Source organism: Hypanus sabinus, chromosome 30 (assembly GCF_030144855.1).
Source record: "Hypanus sabinus isolate sHypSab1 chromosome 30, sHypSab1.hap1, whole genome shotgun sequence".
NCBI lineage: Eukaryota > Metazoa > Chordata > Chondrichthyes > Myliobatiformes > Dasyatidae > Hypanus > Hypanus sabinus.
Window position 1 is genome coordinate 33989504 of NC_082735.1, and position 19127 is coordinate 34008630.

Consider the following 19127-nt stretch of genomic DNA (forward strand, 5'->3'; position numbering starts at 1 on the left):
TTCTCATCTCTATAACATTGCCCAACTCTTCCCTTGTACTTGTTGGTCTAAGCTTGCACCTGATTAATTATTACATCAAATATTTTAAAATAAGTTCCTTTTCCTCCTTGCCTTTTTGTTTCTCTATCACTATGGTGCATGCAGCCCTGCAATCATCTACCCCTGCTCTTCTCCATGTCTGACATTCTCAATTTAATTGCTCTAGCATTGCTGACCATACCTCTACACTGAGAATTCCTTCCTAGGAAGTCCAGATCAATGGAATTGTGTGCTGTTAAAACTTTAACATGTGTATACACATGAACAGATATTGGTGGATGAGGCCCTTTAGGGTTGATAGTTTTTATGATTTAATTAAGTTTTGCAGTTAGCATTTATTATTCAACTTAATTTTGAATTTAGCCTTGTATCTCTGTGTCAGTGTAAACAAACTAAATGGTTCAATTGTTCCATTTAATATCAGAGAATGTAGGCAGTATACAACCTGAAATTCTTACTCTTCACAGACATCCACAAATATCAGAGAATCTAGGCAGTACACAACCTGAAATTCTTACTCTTCACAGACATCCAAAAAAACAGAAGAAGGCCCCGAAAGCATTAATGACAGAAAAAAACATTAGAGCTGCGAAGCCAGTTCTAAATTAATTATCCAGCTTTCTAAAACTTGTTACTGAGTAATTATTGTCAGGAGGGGCGACCTCAGGTCCTCAGAATTTTTGTTAGTACAAATGAAGGAGGCTTGTGCAAACGCTCTGAGTCAGAGGCAACTCGACGAGCAAATAAATTACAGGAAAGGAGAAATGAAAAACATAATTAGAAGTGAATTCAAGAGAATGTGGAGCAAACAATGGGATGAAGAGAGAGCAGGAAGACATCTTTATAATATCCTGAAAGTAGTGGGATGGTTGAGAATGCCAGAGGGAACAGGAGGGAGGAGGTGATAATATTAAGACTGAGCTTTGGGCACACAGTGTTAAATAGTACATAGTTTTTAATGAATAAACTCAATAATGGGAGGAGTGAGAAATGTAATCAGCAAGAGACGTTTGAGCATGCATTGGTGAGGTGTCCGAGATATAATCAAGAGAGGGAATGGTTGATTTTAAAGTTATCACAGAATAGAATACAATTTAACAGTAACAGTAATTTTCAGAAAGCATCACAAGATTATTGATTTAAATATATAGTGCAGTTCCTTCAGAATGCAGGTGATTTTTAAATAGAATTTGCTACAAATATAGAAGTGTAGGGTTTAAATATCCTGACCCTCGCTCCAGTTCAGTAGGTGCCTTAACGCTGCTTGCCGACTGCCATACAACCTCAAAAGAAGAAGAATGCTCCGAGTCAGTTCTGTTTCAAGAGAGCATTAAACTCAGGATTTTGGTGAACAGGGAAGTCAGTATAGCGAGAGGCTAAATCATTTGTTTTTGGATAAGTAGAGTGTCCAAAAAGGGAGATGTGAGAGGAAAGAGTGAAGATTTTTTAAAACAGTTAAAATAAATAAGGTATGACATCACAGGACAGCAAGTAGCTTGAGACCACCCCAGGAAAAGGAACATTGAGTGACCTTGTTTTCTTTTAAACAATATTTACTTCTGAATAATTTAATTTAATTAATAAAGGCATAACAGAGTAGCTTGCATTCAAGTGGGAAGTGCACAATACATTCCATATCCTTGACAAACAACTGCAGGAAGTGTCATAAGATAAGGGAGCATGAGCAACAGCTGACATCGCTGTGGTCAATAGACTATAGACAATAGACAGTAGGTGCAGGAGTAGGCCATTCGGCCCTTCTAGCCAGCACCACCATTCAATGTGATCATGGCTGATCATACACAATCAGTACCCCGTTCCTGCCCTCTCCCCATATCCCTTGACCCCGCTATCTATAAGAGCTCTATCTAACTCTCTCTTGAATGCATCCAGAGACTTGGCCTCCACTGCCTTCTGGGGCAGAGCATTCCACATATCCACCACTCCCTGGGTGAAAAAGTTTTTCCACATCTCTGTTCTAAATGGCCTACACCTTATTCTTAAACTGTGGCCTCTAGTTCTGGACTCACCCATCAGTGGGAACATGCTTCCTGCCTCCAGTGTGTCCAATCCCTTAATAATCTTATATGTTTCAATCAGATCCCCTCTCATCCTTCTAAATTCCAGTGTATACAAGCCCAGTCACTTCAATCTTTCAACATATGAAAGTCCCGCCATTCCGGGAATTAACCTTGTGAACCTACGCTGCACTCCCTCAATAGCAAGAATGTCCTTCCTCAAATTTGGAGACCAAAACTGCACACAATACTCCAGGTGGGGTCTCACCAGGGCCCTGTACAGCTGCAGAAGGACCTCTTTACTCCTATACTCAATTCCTCTTGTTATAAAAGCCAGCATGCCATTAGCTTTCTTCACTGCTTGCTGTACCTGCATGCTTGCTTTCATTGACTGATGGTCCATCTATATAAATAAATGTTTCATGTACAGAAAGTTTCAAGAAGCGCTCACCTTCCTCAAAACTCAGAATGTAGCAGAGAAGCACTGGCAGATTGGTAGTTCAGGGCATCTGGCCTACTAAACAGAATATTACCTGAGGAGAAGGTTCATGTTAGGAGATGAGCCAGGGTCGAGACCAAAACCTCACGGGGACTTAGCTGCACAGAGAGAGGGAGAGGAGATTTGAAGAAAGCAATAGTTATTGGGAATTCTATAGGCATGATTCAACAATGCATGTCGCTTCCCTGATCTGAGCACCCAGGATATTACTGAGCAGCTGCAGAACGTTCTAAAGGGAAATAGTTCCCATGTGGAAAGTTATAGACTGAAGGAAGATAAAGATGGTCTGTCTTGGTTTGGGGAGAAAATTAGATTCATGGAGTCATAGACAACAACTGCATAAAAGCAGCCTTCAACCCATCTAGTTCATGTCGGACTATTTAAATTACCTAGTCCTATCAACCTGCACCCAGACCATTGCCCTCCATACCCCTCCCATCCATGTACCCATCCAAACTTCTCTCAAGCGTTAAAATTGAAATTGCATTCACCAGTTGCACTGGCAACTCGTTCCACACCCTCACTACCCTCTGAGTAAAGAACCTTCCCCTATTTCCCTTAAACATTTCACCCTTAACCCATGACCTCTAATTGTAGTCTCACCCAACCTCAGTGGAAAAAGTCTGCTTGCATTTACCTTATCTATACCCCTCATAATTTTGTATACTTCTATCAAATCTCCCCTCAGCCTTCAATGTTCTAGGGAATAATCTTTCCTTATAACTCAGATTTTACAGTCCCAGAAACATCCTTGTAAATTTACACAATGTACTGGAAGAGCTCAGCAGGTCTCGGCCCAAAATATCAACTCTTTATTCCCATCCAAAGATGCTGCCTGACCTGCAGAGCTCCTCCAGCACATTATGCGTATTGCTCTAGATTTCCAGCATCTGCAGTACCTCTTGTATCCTTGTAAATTTTCTCTGTACTCTTTCCTGGAGGTAGGTGACCGAAACTGCACACAATACACCAAATTAGGCTGCACCAACGACAGGTACATCTTCAATATATCATCCCATCTCCTATACTCAGTACTTTGATTTATGAAGACTAATGTGCCAAAAGCTTTCTTTACGACCCTATCCACCTGTGATTCCACTTTCAATGAATGATGGATCCGTATTCCCAGATCTCTTTACAAAATTGCCAAAAATGGAGTTCACTTCAGAGTAGTCAGAAGTTCACAGATAAATGACAGGGAAGTCAATTGATTAAAAAGATATATGAGTGTTTTCTCCAGTTAGACAGTGCATACAGTTGAAGAGCATGATGGTTGTATTTAAACTGTGTGTAAACCTGGTACAGTCTGAGGACTATGCAGAGTTCCAGTCCCCACATTATAGAAAAATGAGATTGCACTGGAAGGGACGCAAAGGATATTTAACAGAATGTTGTCAAGATGGGAAAACCTTAGCAGTGAGAATAGCCAGGGGTTGTTTGCTACAATGTCTAAGACTTTTGCACGGTACTGTATTTGTCAACGTGGAGCAGAGAGCGAGTTTGTAAACCTGATAGGAGCATAGGATATTGGAAATGGCGAGGGTGTGGTGTGAGATTGGTGGTAGAGAAGGAGTGCTGGTGCGGGGGGTGCAGACACACCCAGCCCTGAGACAGCAGGCAAGGCCATTTGATTCCAAACAATTGGTTTATTGATCATTACAAAATGTCTCTCTGGTGCTTCCTGCTCCCTTCCCTCTCCCTTCCCCCTTATCCCAACTATGATTCCTCTCTCCCTGCCTCCTTCCCACTCTCAGCCCACAATAGAGACCCATATCAGAAATGGGTTTATCACTCACTCACATATGTCATTTAATTTGCAGCAGTGCAGAGTAATACATAAAATTACTGCAGTACTGTCTTAGGCACCCTAGCTATAAAGACTGTTATACAGTACTGTAGATTGAAAGCAATTGGTAGAAGAATTGGAGGGTTTTCTGGGGACAGGTGCCATGGGTGTGGAGATAACTCTGCATTGATGATAGAGGCAGAACTCTTTATCTCACTGATAGATGTGTGTTTGAAGAGCAATAACGTGAATGAATGCTGACAAGGTGCTGGAAACTGGGATCAGGCTGAGTAACTCTGTACTTGCTATCACAGAAACAATGGGCTGAATGGCTTCCTTCTGTGACATAAACTATAGTTACCCATGAAGCTTCACTTTCTTCCTTAGGTTTGCTCCTTAGCATCTATTAGATCAATCCATCCATGTTCTCAATATTACTTATCTGTTGTTATTATTTTGTTTTTCTTTCTGTATTTGCACAATTTGTTGTCTTTTGCTCATTGGCTGTTTATCCATCCTTGTCTGTGCAAAGCATTTCATTGGTTCTATAGTATTTATTTGTACTTACTGTGAAACTGGATGCCACTGGACTCCTGCTTTGATGTTTGATATTCTACATGGTGTTCGCTCACTTTTTGCCTTTTCCACGATTTATTCTTGTTTCACACATTGGGTGTTTGATGTTTTCTTGGACTGGTTCCATGGTGTTTCTTTTGTTTTGTGGCTGCCTGCGGGAGGACAAATCTCAGAGTTGTGTTCTGTATACATATTTTGATAACAAATATACTTTGAACTTTGTATGCCTGCAAGAAAAAGCATCGCTTGAGAAAATTCATGGGAAATACTGACTGATCTTGCTAACTTCACCTTTCAATAGCTACGTGAAGAGTTATCTTCTCCCAGACAAATCATCTCAAGGCAAGCGGAAGACCTCAGTGAAGAAGAAGACCCTGAATCCTACGTTTAATGAGCAGTTAATGGTGAGATTAGTTATTGACTTCACCTTCATTGACCATTCTCCGTTCATAAGTACCGGGGTAATTGAATTTTTCAACACGTCTTACTGGGTGGACTGTGAAATTTGTGGAAGGGTATTTACTTACCTGGGCCCTTAGCTCCCAATGGAGCACATACCATCAATGACCTCCTGATTACATTGTCCGCTGAAGTCGATGGCATAGTTGGATTCCATCATCGCTTTTGCAATCCATTGAATCGACTGTACAGGGGATTGGCCCATACACCTCCGCCAGAGATCTGTTGTTCGGCCTTGCCCGTCCCACCTCCCACAACAGAGCTGTAGGGTTGGACTTTAAGAAGCAAATCTCTGGAAGGGTGCTGAATTACTAGTGGCAACTTTGGAATTTCTACATTAAACCTAGCCTGTGTAGAGCATCTAGAGCTGTTTTAAGTATCATGGTGCAACAACGACAAACACTGACGCTTTTGCTATCCTTCCAACTGCAAAGTTCAGAGTCAACCATTCCAAAGAATTTGCATATAAACCATATGTTCTCACACTTAACCACAAATTTTACATCCAACAGGTATTATTATACATACATTCAAATTTAATCTCTAAATGGTGAAGCTCCCAATAACTTTCAGATTTCCTTTACCCATCCAACTCCTCCATCCAGTTGATAAATCTCCATAACCTTCTGTATCTTTATCTCTCCCAACTATTTCAATGCTGTTCTTTATTGGACTTACATTTTTATCCCCCATTCACCTCCTTTCCTGCTCCCGCTTAAGTTTCTTTAAATTGCTCTTCTCCTCGAAGATACTTCTCAAACCTACCATTTTTGCCATTGAAGACATAGAGAAAGCTGTCGGGAAGAGGCCAACAAGATCATAAAGGATCCCACCTGCCCTGCCAATGGACTGTTTGTCCCACTCCCAGGAAAGGAAGGGGGGAAGACACCAGAATAAAAGGGGGGCGGGGAAGGATAGCTAGAAGGTGACAGGAGAAGCCAGGTAGGCAGTCTGTGTATTTATATTTATTGTGTTTTTTTAATTATTGTGTTCTTTATCATTTTGAGGTTTTTTTTGCGCTGCATCAGATCCGGAGTAATAATTATTTCATTCTCCTTTACGGTTGTGTACAGGAAATGACACTAAGCAATCTTGAATCCTTTGGTCCCTTTGTTTAATTTGGTATCCAGGTTTGATTAACAATGCCCCTGTGAAATATATCATCTCACTTTATTACACTAAAGATGCTGAACAAAAAGCATCATATTTACAAACTGATACCTCGGACATTGATGAATCTTGCTAAAGTATTTAATTTTCCACTGTCACATTCTGGCCTATATTCCATGTATATACTGATACAAAGAAACATGGACAAATATATCATATACACTTTCACAAATGGTATATACTTTGATACAAAAACAAAGTATATCACTGCTCTACTCATACACATGAAATATACATCCTCTGGCATTAAATACTGTATAGCTTATCATAAATACACAACATATCCATATGGACATGAACTTGTCTCTATATCTATGTACACTGCTCACAAAGGTGGATGAGTTTGACTGATCCATTCCATCTGAAGTTATCTGAGAGCCATTGCACTGTGTTTCATATATTTATTGACCTACTGCTGATGATGAACGTTTTGTTTAAACTGAAGTACAAACTGGAGAAAGTGGAACTGCGGAGTCGGACTCTAAACCTCTCAGTGTGGCACAGGGACCACTTTGCACACAATCTCTTCTTGGGAGAGGTGGAGGTCATGCTGGAACTGTGGGACTGGAGTAATACCAACCCAACAACATACAGCCTTCAACCGCGGGTAAGATTCAGTCACAGTTCTGCATTTGTGTATATTGGTTCACTTCTCTGTATTCTAACTATACTGACAAAACAAGACAGAGAAATTGTTATTCCTCCAGGAAACGCCACTCGTGACAGTGAGACCACTGTTTGGATTTATATTGATCTCTGAATATTGCACGCGTTAGAAAAAGATTTTCCAGTCAATGGGTGTAATTAATTGGAGAAAACACCTGTTATCCTAAATTTATGCTAATTAAGAAATTTGTCTAGTTTGTTGTTAAGGTTTGTGGCAAGACACAGTCATGATTATAAAAGGCTCAGATTTCCCTGCTGCTCTGAGGCTGGTGATGGACGGTACTTTCTATCACTGAGTACCCAGTTCACTCATAATCAATGGCATGCTTCCTGGCATTTCTGACTAGAACGTGCAATATGGAGCACAGTGGGGAATGAGGAGCCAGTGATGTCAAGTTCATAGCAACGTGCCTGATGATATTTCCTCCCTCTCCTCCCTCTCTCTCTTGTTGTGGTTTCTCGTGCCCCACAAACGACCAGGAGACGCAGAAGATTCTTCAAGAAGTATTAAACTTTAATTTGCAAATCAAAGCTGAGACAGTCATTGAGCTAGTCGCCGATTGCCCACCGATCCTTGTACACAGCATTTTTTATAGCAATCTCCTGGTTTAGTTGCATTAGCATATCCAATCGGTCTACAGTAGCGTATCACAAGTACATCCGCCACTATTGTTTCTACCCATTGACTTAATCATGTTCTAATCTACATCTCTTAGCTACCTCTCATTAACACACCATTATAATCTACATTCTTAAGATTTCATTCTCCTACTAAATTGGATACATGCATAGCAAATAGCAAACTCAAAGCTGACTACATAGTTTTGGTTACACAGCAAACAATGCAACTTTTATACTCCAATACTCTTCCCCTCTCCTCCCTCTCTCTCCTCCCTCTCCTTATCCCTCTCCCCTTCCCCCTTCCCCCTCCTCTCCCCGCTCCCCTCTCCCCCTCCACCTCCCCCCCCTCCTCCTCCCCTCTCCCTCCCTCCCATTACAACACATTTAAAATATAAACTGTTGGGTTTAATACTGAGAAAGTTTTTTTTTAATTCTCTCTGCATATGAACTGCAAGAATATATTTTTTCTCTGTCACAAGTAATCCTGAAATTGATTCCAAATACAATCCCATTCCAGTCCAATCAAGTGTGCTTCTAACACTAAAACACATTGGGAAAAGATAATTGTTTATGAAAAATCCTAGCTGCATTAGCAAATTTAGAAATAAGGTAGTCCATGGAATCAAAGACCAGCTTGTGGTTGAGCCCGCTAGGGAACAAGTAGTTCTAGAGAGAAAAGATGAAATATGAAGGTAAGCTAGTCAATAATATAAGAGGATACCAAAGGTGTTTTCAGATATATAAAGAGTAAAAGAGAAGTGAGAATGGATATTGGACCATTGGAAAATGATGCTGAAGAGAGATAATGGGAGACAAGGAAATGACAAATGAACTGAATAAGTATTTTGCATCAGCCTTCACTGTGGAAGACATCAGCAGTATGCCAGAAGTTCAAGAGTATCAGAGGGCAGAAGTGAGCGCAGTTGCTATTCCTAAGGAGAAGGTCTTTGGGGAATTGAAAAGTCTGAAGGTAGATATGTCACCTGGACCAGGTGAACTACACCTCGGGGTTATGAAGAGATTGTGGAAGCGTTAGTAATGATTTTGGAATGGTTCCAGAGGACTGAAAAATTGCAAACGTCTTTCCACCCTTTAAGAAGGGACAGAGGCCGAGGAAAGGCCGATTAGTCTGACCTCAGAAGTTGGTAAGATGTTGGAGTCATTTATTAAGGATGTTCAACTAAAAGTCAACTGAACAACTGTCTTAGGTTCATATATATAGCTGGGGTGCTTTATGACATTTACACAGTACTGTATATTGGTTAAGATAGGAAGGTGGTTTGGAAACAGAAATAAGAGTACTTAGCTTTGTATTAGCTCAGTAGTATTAAGTGTTGTTTGCCAACTAGAAAGACATAATACACAGGACTGTGCAAAAGTCTTGGGCACCCTCTACTACTGCCTAAGACTTTTGTATGGTACTGTATATTCTGGAAATATAAAATAAAAACAAAAATTGTAGGAAATACTCAGCAAGTCAGGCAGCATCTGTGGAAAGAAAAAATATAGTTAATATTTCAGGATTAATTCTGAAGTGTTTATATGTGATTTTCTGGGAATTTGGAGATGTTATGTTTTGTAAATTAAAAACATTAAATTAATTCAAATGAAGACACGAGAGCCCAGGAATACAAGACTAGTTCAAGCGAGGCTCACACATATCACGTGGTAGTGCGATGATGTAGACAATTAACATATTTTTACATATAACCCGTAATTAATTATTTAAACAGACAAGAATATTTGATCAACCAATACTAGTACAAGATTACTCAAATATTATTGAAATCTTAAATACACAACAGGAGAGGCAACAGACTGTTTCAAGATATCTGAACTTCATAAATTCCTGTCACCATCTCCATCCTAACTCTCCACACACAATCCGATTACCATCATTTCTGAAAGGACACTGAAACCTTGAACACCACCTCACTTCTTTATTTCTGTTTTTTTAATTATTTGATATACATATATATGGTATATACTTACAGCAAATCACAGTTTTCTTTTTCTGTACATTATCATGTATTGCGTTGTACTGCTGCCATAAATTTAACAAATTTCACAACACATGCCGGTGATAGTAAACCTGATTCTGATTAATTATTAATGACTATACATCAATCACTCTGCATCATAACCTATATGATACCTGTTCTTTGCCACGTGTATGTCAGCAGGCCTTTTCTGCACGGAACTTTGGGGAACTAAAGTCTGTTCATCTACTCTTGTACAGGTTGCTGCTCCATCAAACACGAACCAAAGCAAAGGTCAGCTGAACTTGTCCCTGAAATTCATCCCAGCAGGATCATGTGGTATGTTCAATCAAACCATTATCATTTTTTAATCATAGATGTTGTAAAAATATAAGGACTGAAATAATCCATACAACCATTTGAGGCTACTGTGTGATTTAATAACACTGTGGCTGAACTACTCAACCCTACATTCCCATCTTTTTAACAATATTAAATACTTCTTATTTTGTGATCATCGTCATCATTATGTGCATGTCATATGAGGGGAGCAATCATGGTCTGATGATCATGATTGTTCTTGTCAAATTTTTCTACAGAAGTGCTTTGCCATCACCTTCTTCTGGGCAGTGTCTTTACAAGACAGGTGACCCCAACCATTATCAATACCCTTCAGAGATTGTCTGCCTGGTGTCAGTGGTCGCATAACCAGGACTTGTGATGTTGCACCGGCTGCTCATACGACCATCCACCACCTGCTCCCGTGGCTTCATGTGACCCAGATAGGTTGGGGGGAGGGGCTACACCTTGCCTAAGGAAGTGTATTTTGCAATACACATTTTATTTACACACACACATACACAAAAATAGCCAACATTCTACATTTCTTAAACACTTTGAACCTTCAAAAAAAAAGAAATGTAAAGACAGAAACCTGTAATATAAGATCTGTGTGGTCGCCTTTCCTTATTGGTCAATTTTGACAGCATACTTCTCATTTTCCTCCAGACCTTAAAATGTGCAACAGTCATTTGTGAAGAGTTTATTGAGATGAAACACAAGCAGGTTGTGGGAACGCCTTGTGGAATGAATGAAAATGACTGAGCTTTATCTGCATGCTGGGAACAGCTTAAAGAGTATTGAATCCTGTGATACCGAGCAGTTAGGATGGAACTTGGAGTGATACTTAATGCATTTCTTTCCACATCCTCTGTGGAAATGGGGCTTTCCAGTAAAAGTGGATGGAGATTCCATTTTTGCCACCAACCCAGGTGGCAGCTTGCAGTGGCACTGCTGGAAGGGCTGCAGTGGGAGGGTCATCCTCGACACTATCTAGGCTATCTATGTGCGTGTTGTTCAATATTGGTAACAAGACATTTCACCAAATTGATTGTCTTATTAAGATAAAAGACAATGGGGACTACCATTGTCCTGTTTCCCCCAGCACTTTCAAACATTTTTCAGGTCATCAGTCTCATAACCAAAGCAGTTCCCTTTCAGGTATTTCTGATAAACATGAGATGTAGTCCTGCTCATCAAAGCATTCTAACCAAATGGAACAAATAATACACTCCAGGAACTCATCTATGGAAGGAAATTGACAGTTTACGTTTCAGCTCAAGGGGCTTTCATCTGGATTGCAAGATGAAGGGTGTCAACACAAAAGGTGAACTGTCCGTTTCCCTCCATGAATACTGCCCAACCAAATGAGTTCCACAAGCCTCAGCAGTCACTTGTGTCTCCATTCAGCTTTCTCAGTTTGAGGACAAGCAGAACCTCAGTTTATATAACCTGTTGAGAGCAACTTACAGATGCTGCACTGAAGGCCTCTGCACTTCTCATCTACACTTGTACACAGAATCTTCCCAAAGAGAAAAATAACTCAAGTAATAGAGGCAGAGTTGTGTTGGTAAAGTACACACCTCCTCAGTTAAACATGGAAACACAAACACTGCTGTCAATGATTCCCTTTTCTTCTGCACCAGAGCATTTGACCTTTTCTTCAACTTAGTCTTCAATGAACAGACAAAAAAAATCTCAAATGAAAATGATGCTTCTTGGTAGAAGTGTAAATGAATATTTAAAGATTTAGAACCGTAACACGCCACAACTATGGTCCAAATGAAACTAAGTTTGTATCATTTATAGTACTCAGAAAAATAATTTAAATTCCAAATTTAAATCATTTTGTCGTAATGGCCATCCCTCGAGGTCGAGGATGATGGTCTTCGTTCCGTTTCCACAGAGTGAAGACGCCTGTGCGTGTATTTGTTTAATGTATACTTGTTGTTGCACTCCAAGAAGCACATGATACTTCATAAATCAACCAACTGATTCCAGTGGCGTGGAAACACTACAATTGGAGCCGATGGATTTGATGCAGCCTTTATCTGCCATCACAGCCATTGAGTTCGAAGCAACTTCATCCACCTGTTCCACCGTTGAGGTCTTGGTTGGATTGTTCTTTGTCAGGGACCTCACCCTCGACCTTACCCCCATGGGTGACCCGACCAGGAACATAGCTCCACACAGCATCACTCTCGGGATCTCAGGACCACACAAGCTTCTCCACCACGACAAGGTGACAATCCACAGAGAAGAAATCATTTAGATGTGTAGTGGAGAGTATATTGACTGTTTGCATCACGGCCTGGTATGGAAACACCAATACCCTTGAACAGAAATTCCTACATAAAGAGTGGATGTGACCCAGTCCATCACGGGTAAAGCCCTTCCCACCACTGAGCATATCTACACGAAATGCTGTTGCAGGAAAACAGTAGCCATCATCAGGGATCCCACCCCCCAAACCATGCTCTCTTCTCACTGCTGTCATCAGGAAAAAGGTACAGGAGGAGTCTTAGGATTCACACCACCAGATTCAGGAACAGTTACTACCCCTCAACCATCAGGCTGTTGAACCAGTGGGGATAACTTCACTCAACTTTCACTTGCCTCATCACTGACCTGTTCCCATGGCCTATGGACACACTTTCAAGGACTCTTCATCTCATGTTCTCGATATTTATTGCTTATTTACTTATTATTATTATTTCTCTCATTTTGTATTTGCACAGTTTGTTGTCTTTTGCACACTGGTTGAACGCCCAAGTTGGTGCAGTCTTGCACTGATTCTGTTATGGTTATTATTCTATTATGGATTTATTGAGTATGCCTACAAGAAAATGAATCTCAGGGTTGTATATGGTGACATATATGTACTTTGTTAATAAATATGCTTTGAACTTTTGAGCTTTAAATTTATAATTAATTTTAAGATAATTATTATATTTTAAAGAATGTACTATATTTCAAATTCTATCATAAGTTCTAATTGTTTTGCGTCCTGTAAAACAATAATTTAAGTAGCAATTAATTTTTTTTTAAATATTTGTTTCCTTGTGATCCATTGCTCAGCTGGTTTTATTTCATCACTGTCACTGGATGCCAAGGATTCCTGGCAATAACTGGTTGTTGTTAGATGCCAGAGATTCCTGGCAGCAACCAGCATAGGAAAAATGGAAAGTTCACAAAGGTTGGTGGATCATTGTGGATTCCTTTCTTTAAGGTCAACAAATGGCTCCCTTGTTTAACCACCAACTTATAAAATACAGAACAAAATTCATAAATAGCCTATGCTGGAGTACTGATCCTTATGGTACACTGCTCACCCAAAATCAGTTATTAATTCTGGGTTTGTCTTGCAACCTTTCAGTGATCTCAATCAATGCCCCCTGTTACTTCAGTTTGACTTAAATTCCTTCAGGCTCTGGACATGTGAAATAGAACACAAAATTCTAGTAATGTTCAGCACACCAAGCAAGAAAGTGTGATGAGAGAAAACAATTAACAATTCAAGACATGACCAGGAACTGTAGTTCTATTTCCCTCACGCCAGGTGCTGACTTGTTCTCTGAGTCTTTTTCTTCATCTTCTTCATGGGCCCTTAGCTCCCAGTGAAGCATAGGTCATCGATGACCTCTCGCCTCCATCATCTAAAGTTGGAGTTCATCAATATTTCTGTAATCCATTGCATCCACTGTACAGGGGATTGGTCTCACCAGAGCCCTGTTGGCCGGCCTTACCCATTTTCACCTCTCACGACAATACAGAGGGTTGAACTTTGACATTCAACTTTCTGAGTATTTTCACTATTTTGTATACAAATGCAAGTTGTTTTTCATTTCTGAGGCTGCATTCTCAATATTCGGGTATAACCAATGTCATTGAGTTGGTGTGGGTGTGGTATTGGTTTAAGGTGGAGAAGTCGGAAGTGATGATGCAATCTCTCTCTTTAGATCAAGGATTACCTTCCACGTCAGAAGTGCACATCTGGCTAAAGGAAGCACGAAATCTAATCCCCATCCGACCCAAGGGCATCAACTCCTTTGTTAAATGGTACTGGAGTGTAATTTATTGACAAAGCGCAGTTCTCTTTCTTGATGCTGTTACTTGCTTTTATTGTTTGCATGACTAGTGTGTTTTTCCTCTTTCTTTTTGGGTGTCGGTCTTTACTTTTTTAAATCGGGTTCTTTTGATGTGATGGGAAGTTTCCCCAGCTGAAGGGTCTGGAAACAAGCTTTACAGTTTTACAATATGGGTGAAAACATTTAGAATTGATATTTCTCATTTGGAAGGTGGAGATCATATGAAATGTTCTACCACTAAAAATTGTGGAAGCCATGTCACTAATTATGTTCAAGAAGAGAATGGAGATTTCTAGAGGGGAGAACTGAGACAAAGGATAAGCAATGATTGTATTGAATTGTGGTATGGGCTTGAAGGCCAAATGAAATTCTTCCGCTGTTTTTCTATACTTCTGTATAATCTCACGGCTTTACTTTGTTATCAGTTGTATTCTACCAGATATCAATAAGTCCAGTCAACAGAAGACCAGAGTGATGAAGAAAGACCTGAATCCTGTTTATAACCACACAATGGTATACGACGGCTTTCAGGCAGAAGATGTGCACGAGACCTGTGCAGAATTCACCGTCTGGGACCATGATACCTTTTCCAACCAGCTCCTGGGAGGATTGAGACTCAGTCTGGGAACAGGTAACAAATACATTTCACTCCTCTGGGTCCCATATAATTAAAAATACAAAAATTACTTTTGGCAGCCATTTCTAGTATCGTTGTTTTGATAGGTGAATTGCCCTATGCTCATTATAGTGGGAGTGGCAGATGAACATTGATAGAAGAAACAAAAGTGTAGACTATTCTCTAAATGAAGAGAAAATTTGAAAACCTGAGGGTCTAGGGAGTCCTCGTGCAAGATTCCTGAAAGGTTAATTTGCAGTTTGACTTGGTGGTGAGGGGAGCAAATGCAATGTAAGCATTCATTTCGAGAGGACTAGAATATAAAAGCAAGGACGTACAGTTGAGGCTTTATAAGGCACTGGTGAGGCCTCACTTGGAGTACTGTGAGCAGTTTTGGGCCCCTTATCTAAGAAAGGATGTGCTGACATTGGAGAGGATTCAAAGAAGGTTGACAAAAATGATTCCAGGATGAAGGATGTCACGTGAAGACCATTTGATGGCTCTGGGTCTGTACTCAATGGAATTCAGAAGAATGAGGAGTGACCTCATTGAATCCTATCGAACATTGAAAGGCCTCAGTAGAGTGGATGAGGAGAAGATGTTTCCTATGGTGGGGGAGTCTAAGACTAGAGGACACAGCCTCAGAATAGAGGGGTGTCCTTTTTGAATGGAGATGAGGAGGAATTTCTTTAGCCAGAGGGTGGTGAATCTGTGGAATTCGTCAACACAGGCAGCTGTGGAGGCCAAGTCATTGGGTATATTTAAGGCAGAGGTTAATAGATTCTTAATTATTGAGGGCATGAAGGGATATGGGGAGAAGGGGGGAGAAAGAGGCTGAGAAGGAAAATGGATCCGCTCTGATGAAATAGTGGAGCAGATGTGATGGGTCAAATGGCCTAATTCTGCTCCTATACCTTATGGTCTGAGGGAGAGCAAGGCCTGGATGGTAGCGGTCATTGATGATGAGTGCTGTTTTCCTGTGGCAGTGCTCCATGCACATTTTCATAATGGTTGATGAGCTGTGTGCACCACTCACTATTTTTTCACTCCTGGACATTGGTGCTTCCTTACCCAGGCTGTAATGCAACCTTGGAGGTGAGCTCTAACGTAAGCAAAAGCTGAGCTCTGCTGATGAATCTCAACCTTTCTGCTGTTCTAGGTTTCAGCTATGGCCAATCTGTCAACTGGATGGATTCAAATAAGGAAGAGATTTCTGTGTGGCAGAGGATGCTTGATGTTCCTGGAGAGTGGGTGGACGCTGTATTACCAATCCGATCCAATGTGTTACCCAGTGAATGATCACAGACCTGGAGACCGCTTCTGAAAAAAAAATTAATAAAATGTGTGAGTTAGCTATTCCTTTAGAACATTATGCATGGGTCATTGGACTTAAAATGAGAAGCCAATTACTTGTTGGGGTTAGGAGATGTCATTACTGCCTGTTTTGGAGAGATGAACAACTGAGAATTTGGACATTCAGGTGAGGAGATGTAAAGGAAGAGATGAACTGAGATAAGATCAACATCCAAGGAAGAATCTGGGTCAGGGAATGAGAATTGGGACCAAGCAAGAACTATAAATTCCACCCCACCTCCACCTCAGACCTGCAAACTATGTGTGGCCACCACGGGTTTCTTTCTGAAGACTTTTATTTCACTGGAATTCAACTATAAAAGGAAACTTTTATTGGAAGTTAAGCCCAGGTTGGCAAATTAACTGTGAAATGTTTATAAATCAGATGGATTCAAGTGGGAAGACTTTTATTGCAAATGGCAGTCTTTTGTCAAAGTGGAATAGATAATGATTTCAGTGTAATTCCCTGAATCCATCTGCAGGTCCTCACAAGTTACAATTGAGCATTTGGGAGACTCGCAGATCAAGTGGCATGGATTTGCCAGCTGCTGTGGGGGTTTCAGCCATCTTCTCCTGTGTGCAAACTTGGTTTGTGCCAATGTTCGAATGGTTATGTTAAACACCCTGCTTTAACTACATGTTGCCTTTGTATGGCTTATGATTTTATTTAAATATATTGCTAGGTGCCTGCATTTCTGACTCATGAACTGGGCTGCAACCCTAGGGAGGAGCCGTACTTGAGAAGTTCTTAAAATGTTTGCAGTGTGAAGCTTTTTTTAACGTTATCTTCTAATAATCCAATTAATTAAATGAAGCCTTCTTCAAAGTTCCTGATATTTTCAAATTTTAATGTATAAAATTATTAACCTATACTTTTCCAACCAATAAACCTACTGCATTTTCTGCATTGCATACTTATTACAATATAAAAAAACTATCTGGTCCATGCTGGTTTCCAGTCAGTCTCATGTTCCCTTTTTTAAAAATTTTTCTCATATGCCAAAAAACTCCCCTTTTATTCCTTACTTTCACTAAAGTGTCTGTGGTGTAGTGGCATCGCACCAGCCTTCAAGGCAAGTGGTCCCGGGTTCGAATCCAGCCAGCTCCTTGCCTGCTTTCCATCCCTGTTGGGTCGAGCATCGAACTAGCAACTCAGCCTCGTAAAATACAGATAAAATGCTAAAGAAACACCACTAGTCGTGGAAAAGAACAACAAACAAAAATAAAGGGTAATGTACAGTGAGCAATTAACCTATGGCATGCGGAAAGACCCAGAGCAACTAACAGACTCTCACAAGACTGCAGGGAAACATGACCACACATGCACTTGTACAATTTGACCATTTTTATCTTTATGAGCTTTGCTCACTTCCTTAGTTTCACCAATCTAAGTATTACAGAAAAACGTGTCATCATCGGTGGTTATCTTTTGATTGCAGCCTGGTTTCATTTAACTGTAAACCAATTCCAAACTGACCTGCGACTTTTTTTTACTATTTAAATACATAACACATTGGGCAGACCCCCTATCTAAGTTTTAGGCCCCCTATCTGAGAAAAGATTTGCTGGCTATTGGAGAGTCAAAAGGAGGTTCATGAGAATTATCCCAGGAATGAAAGTTTTAACATACAATATGAGGCAATTTTGATGGTCCTGGGCTTGTGCTCACTGGAGTTCAGAAGAATGAGAGGGGATCTCATTGAAACCTGTCAAATGTTGGAAGATCTGGATAAATTGGATGAAGGAGATGATGTTTACTATAGAGGGGAAGTCTAGGCCCAGAGGACGCAGTCTCAGAATTGAGAGGTATCTAATTACAACAGAGATGAGGAGGAATTTTTTCAGCTGGGGTGGGGGGGAGGGGTGAATCTGAGGAATTCATTGTGCAGGCCAAGTCATTGGGTATATTTCAGGCAGAGGCTGATAAGTTCTTGATTAATCAGGGCATCAAAGATTATGGGGAGAAGGCAGGAGAATGGGCTTAAGGGGGATAATAAATCAGCTATGATAGAATGGTGGAGATGGCTCGATGGGCTGAGTGGCCTAATTCTACACCTGTGGCTTTATCTCTTCCTTGGATATTTCTCTCATGATGTTGTGGAACCTTAAATTCATCTTACAATTTCTTCATCACAATGCTGACCAGTAAACCATTTCCTACCAGAGGCCACCGCCCAATCTCTCCACTACCTTGTTCCCCAGCTTGTTGGCTTTAATGAACCCATCTTCACATTGAATGTTAGATTGATTATTTGAATAGACTAGTAGATTTAAATTAGTTTAACTGCTTTAACTCTCAGGTTCACTATTAGTCCCAAGGGTTTCTTTTTACATGCCAATTAAATAAATAAAAACAACTTGCAAATTGTGGTTGAAATTATTTGTTGATCTTATAAAGTTAATTCCTGTTACATATTTATTTATCTGTATTGCACTTAACCAATCACAAATGCCCAATCATCACCCTGTGAATTCAGAATCAGGTTTAATATCACCGGCATATGTCATGAAATTTGTTAAATTTACTGCAATAATATAATGCAATACATTATAATATTGAAAAAAATGTGTCTTATAGTCTGAGGCCTCCATTGGTTAGAGTTGACGATGGATATTGTGTCCTAGCTGTCTAGATATGCAAGCCTAGGTAGTACGATATGGAGGACAAGCTATTGCTTGTTAATTGGCCGTTTCTGCTCTGGCTGAGGTTGAGAGACATTGTCCGTCCAAGCTAAGGATGGTGCTGGTGACCTCTCCATTAAAGCCGTTTGAGTTACAGAAATCCTCCCTTGCAGAATTCACAAATCAATACCAAAAATTTTGAGATACAGAATAAAGTTTGCTCTCATGGATACTTTTTCCCCAAGAGGACCTCAATCTTGTCGTGGTTTTGAGGCTTGTGTGCCCGGATGATCTGG

The 19127-nt window shown here is 40.3% G+C and overlaps 1 protein-coding gene across 1 annotated transcript in view; it reads left to right on the top strand.

Moving 5' to 3' along the window:
* The window catches only part of LOC132383538 (synaptotagmin-like protein 1), a 51733-nt gene extending 33680 nt beyond the window's left edge, over positions 1-18053 (top strand). Inside the window, exons 9-14 of the mRNA XM_059954651.1 lie at positions 5220-5322; positions 6993-7154; positions 10074-10152; positions 14112-14211; positions 14666-14871; positions 16016-18053. Of these exons, the coding sequence (XP_059810634.1) occupies positions 5220-5322; positions 6993-7154; positions 10074-10152; positions 14112-14211; positions 14666-14871; positions 16016-16155 (790 nt within the window). The 3' untranslated portion in view covers positions 16156-18053. The remainder of the gene's footprint in view (positions 1-5219; positions 5323-6992; positions 7155-10073; positions 10153-14111; positions 14212-14665; positions 14872-16015) is intronic.
* The last annotated feature ends 1074 nt before the right edge of the window (positions 18054-19127 follow it).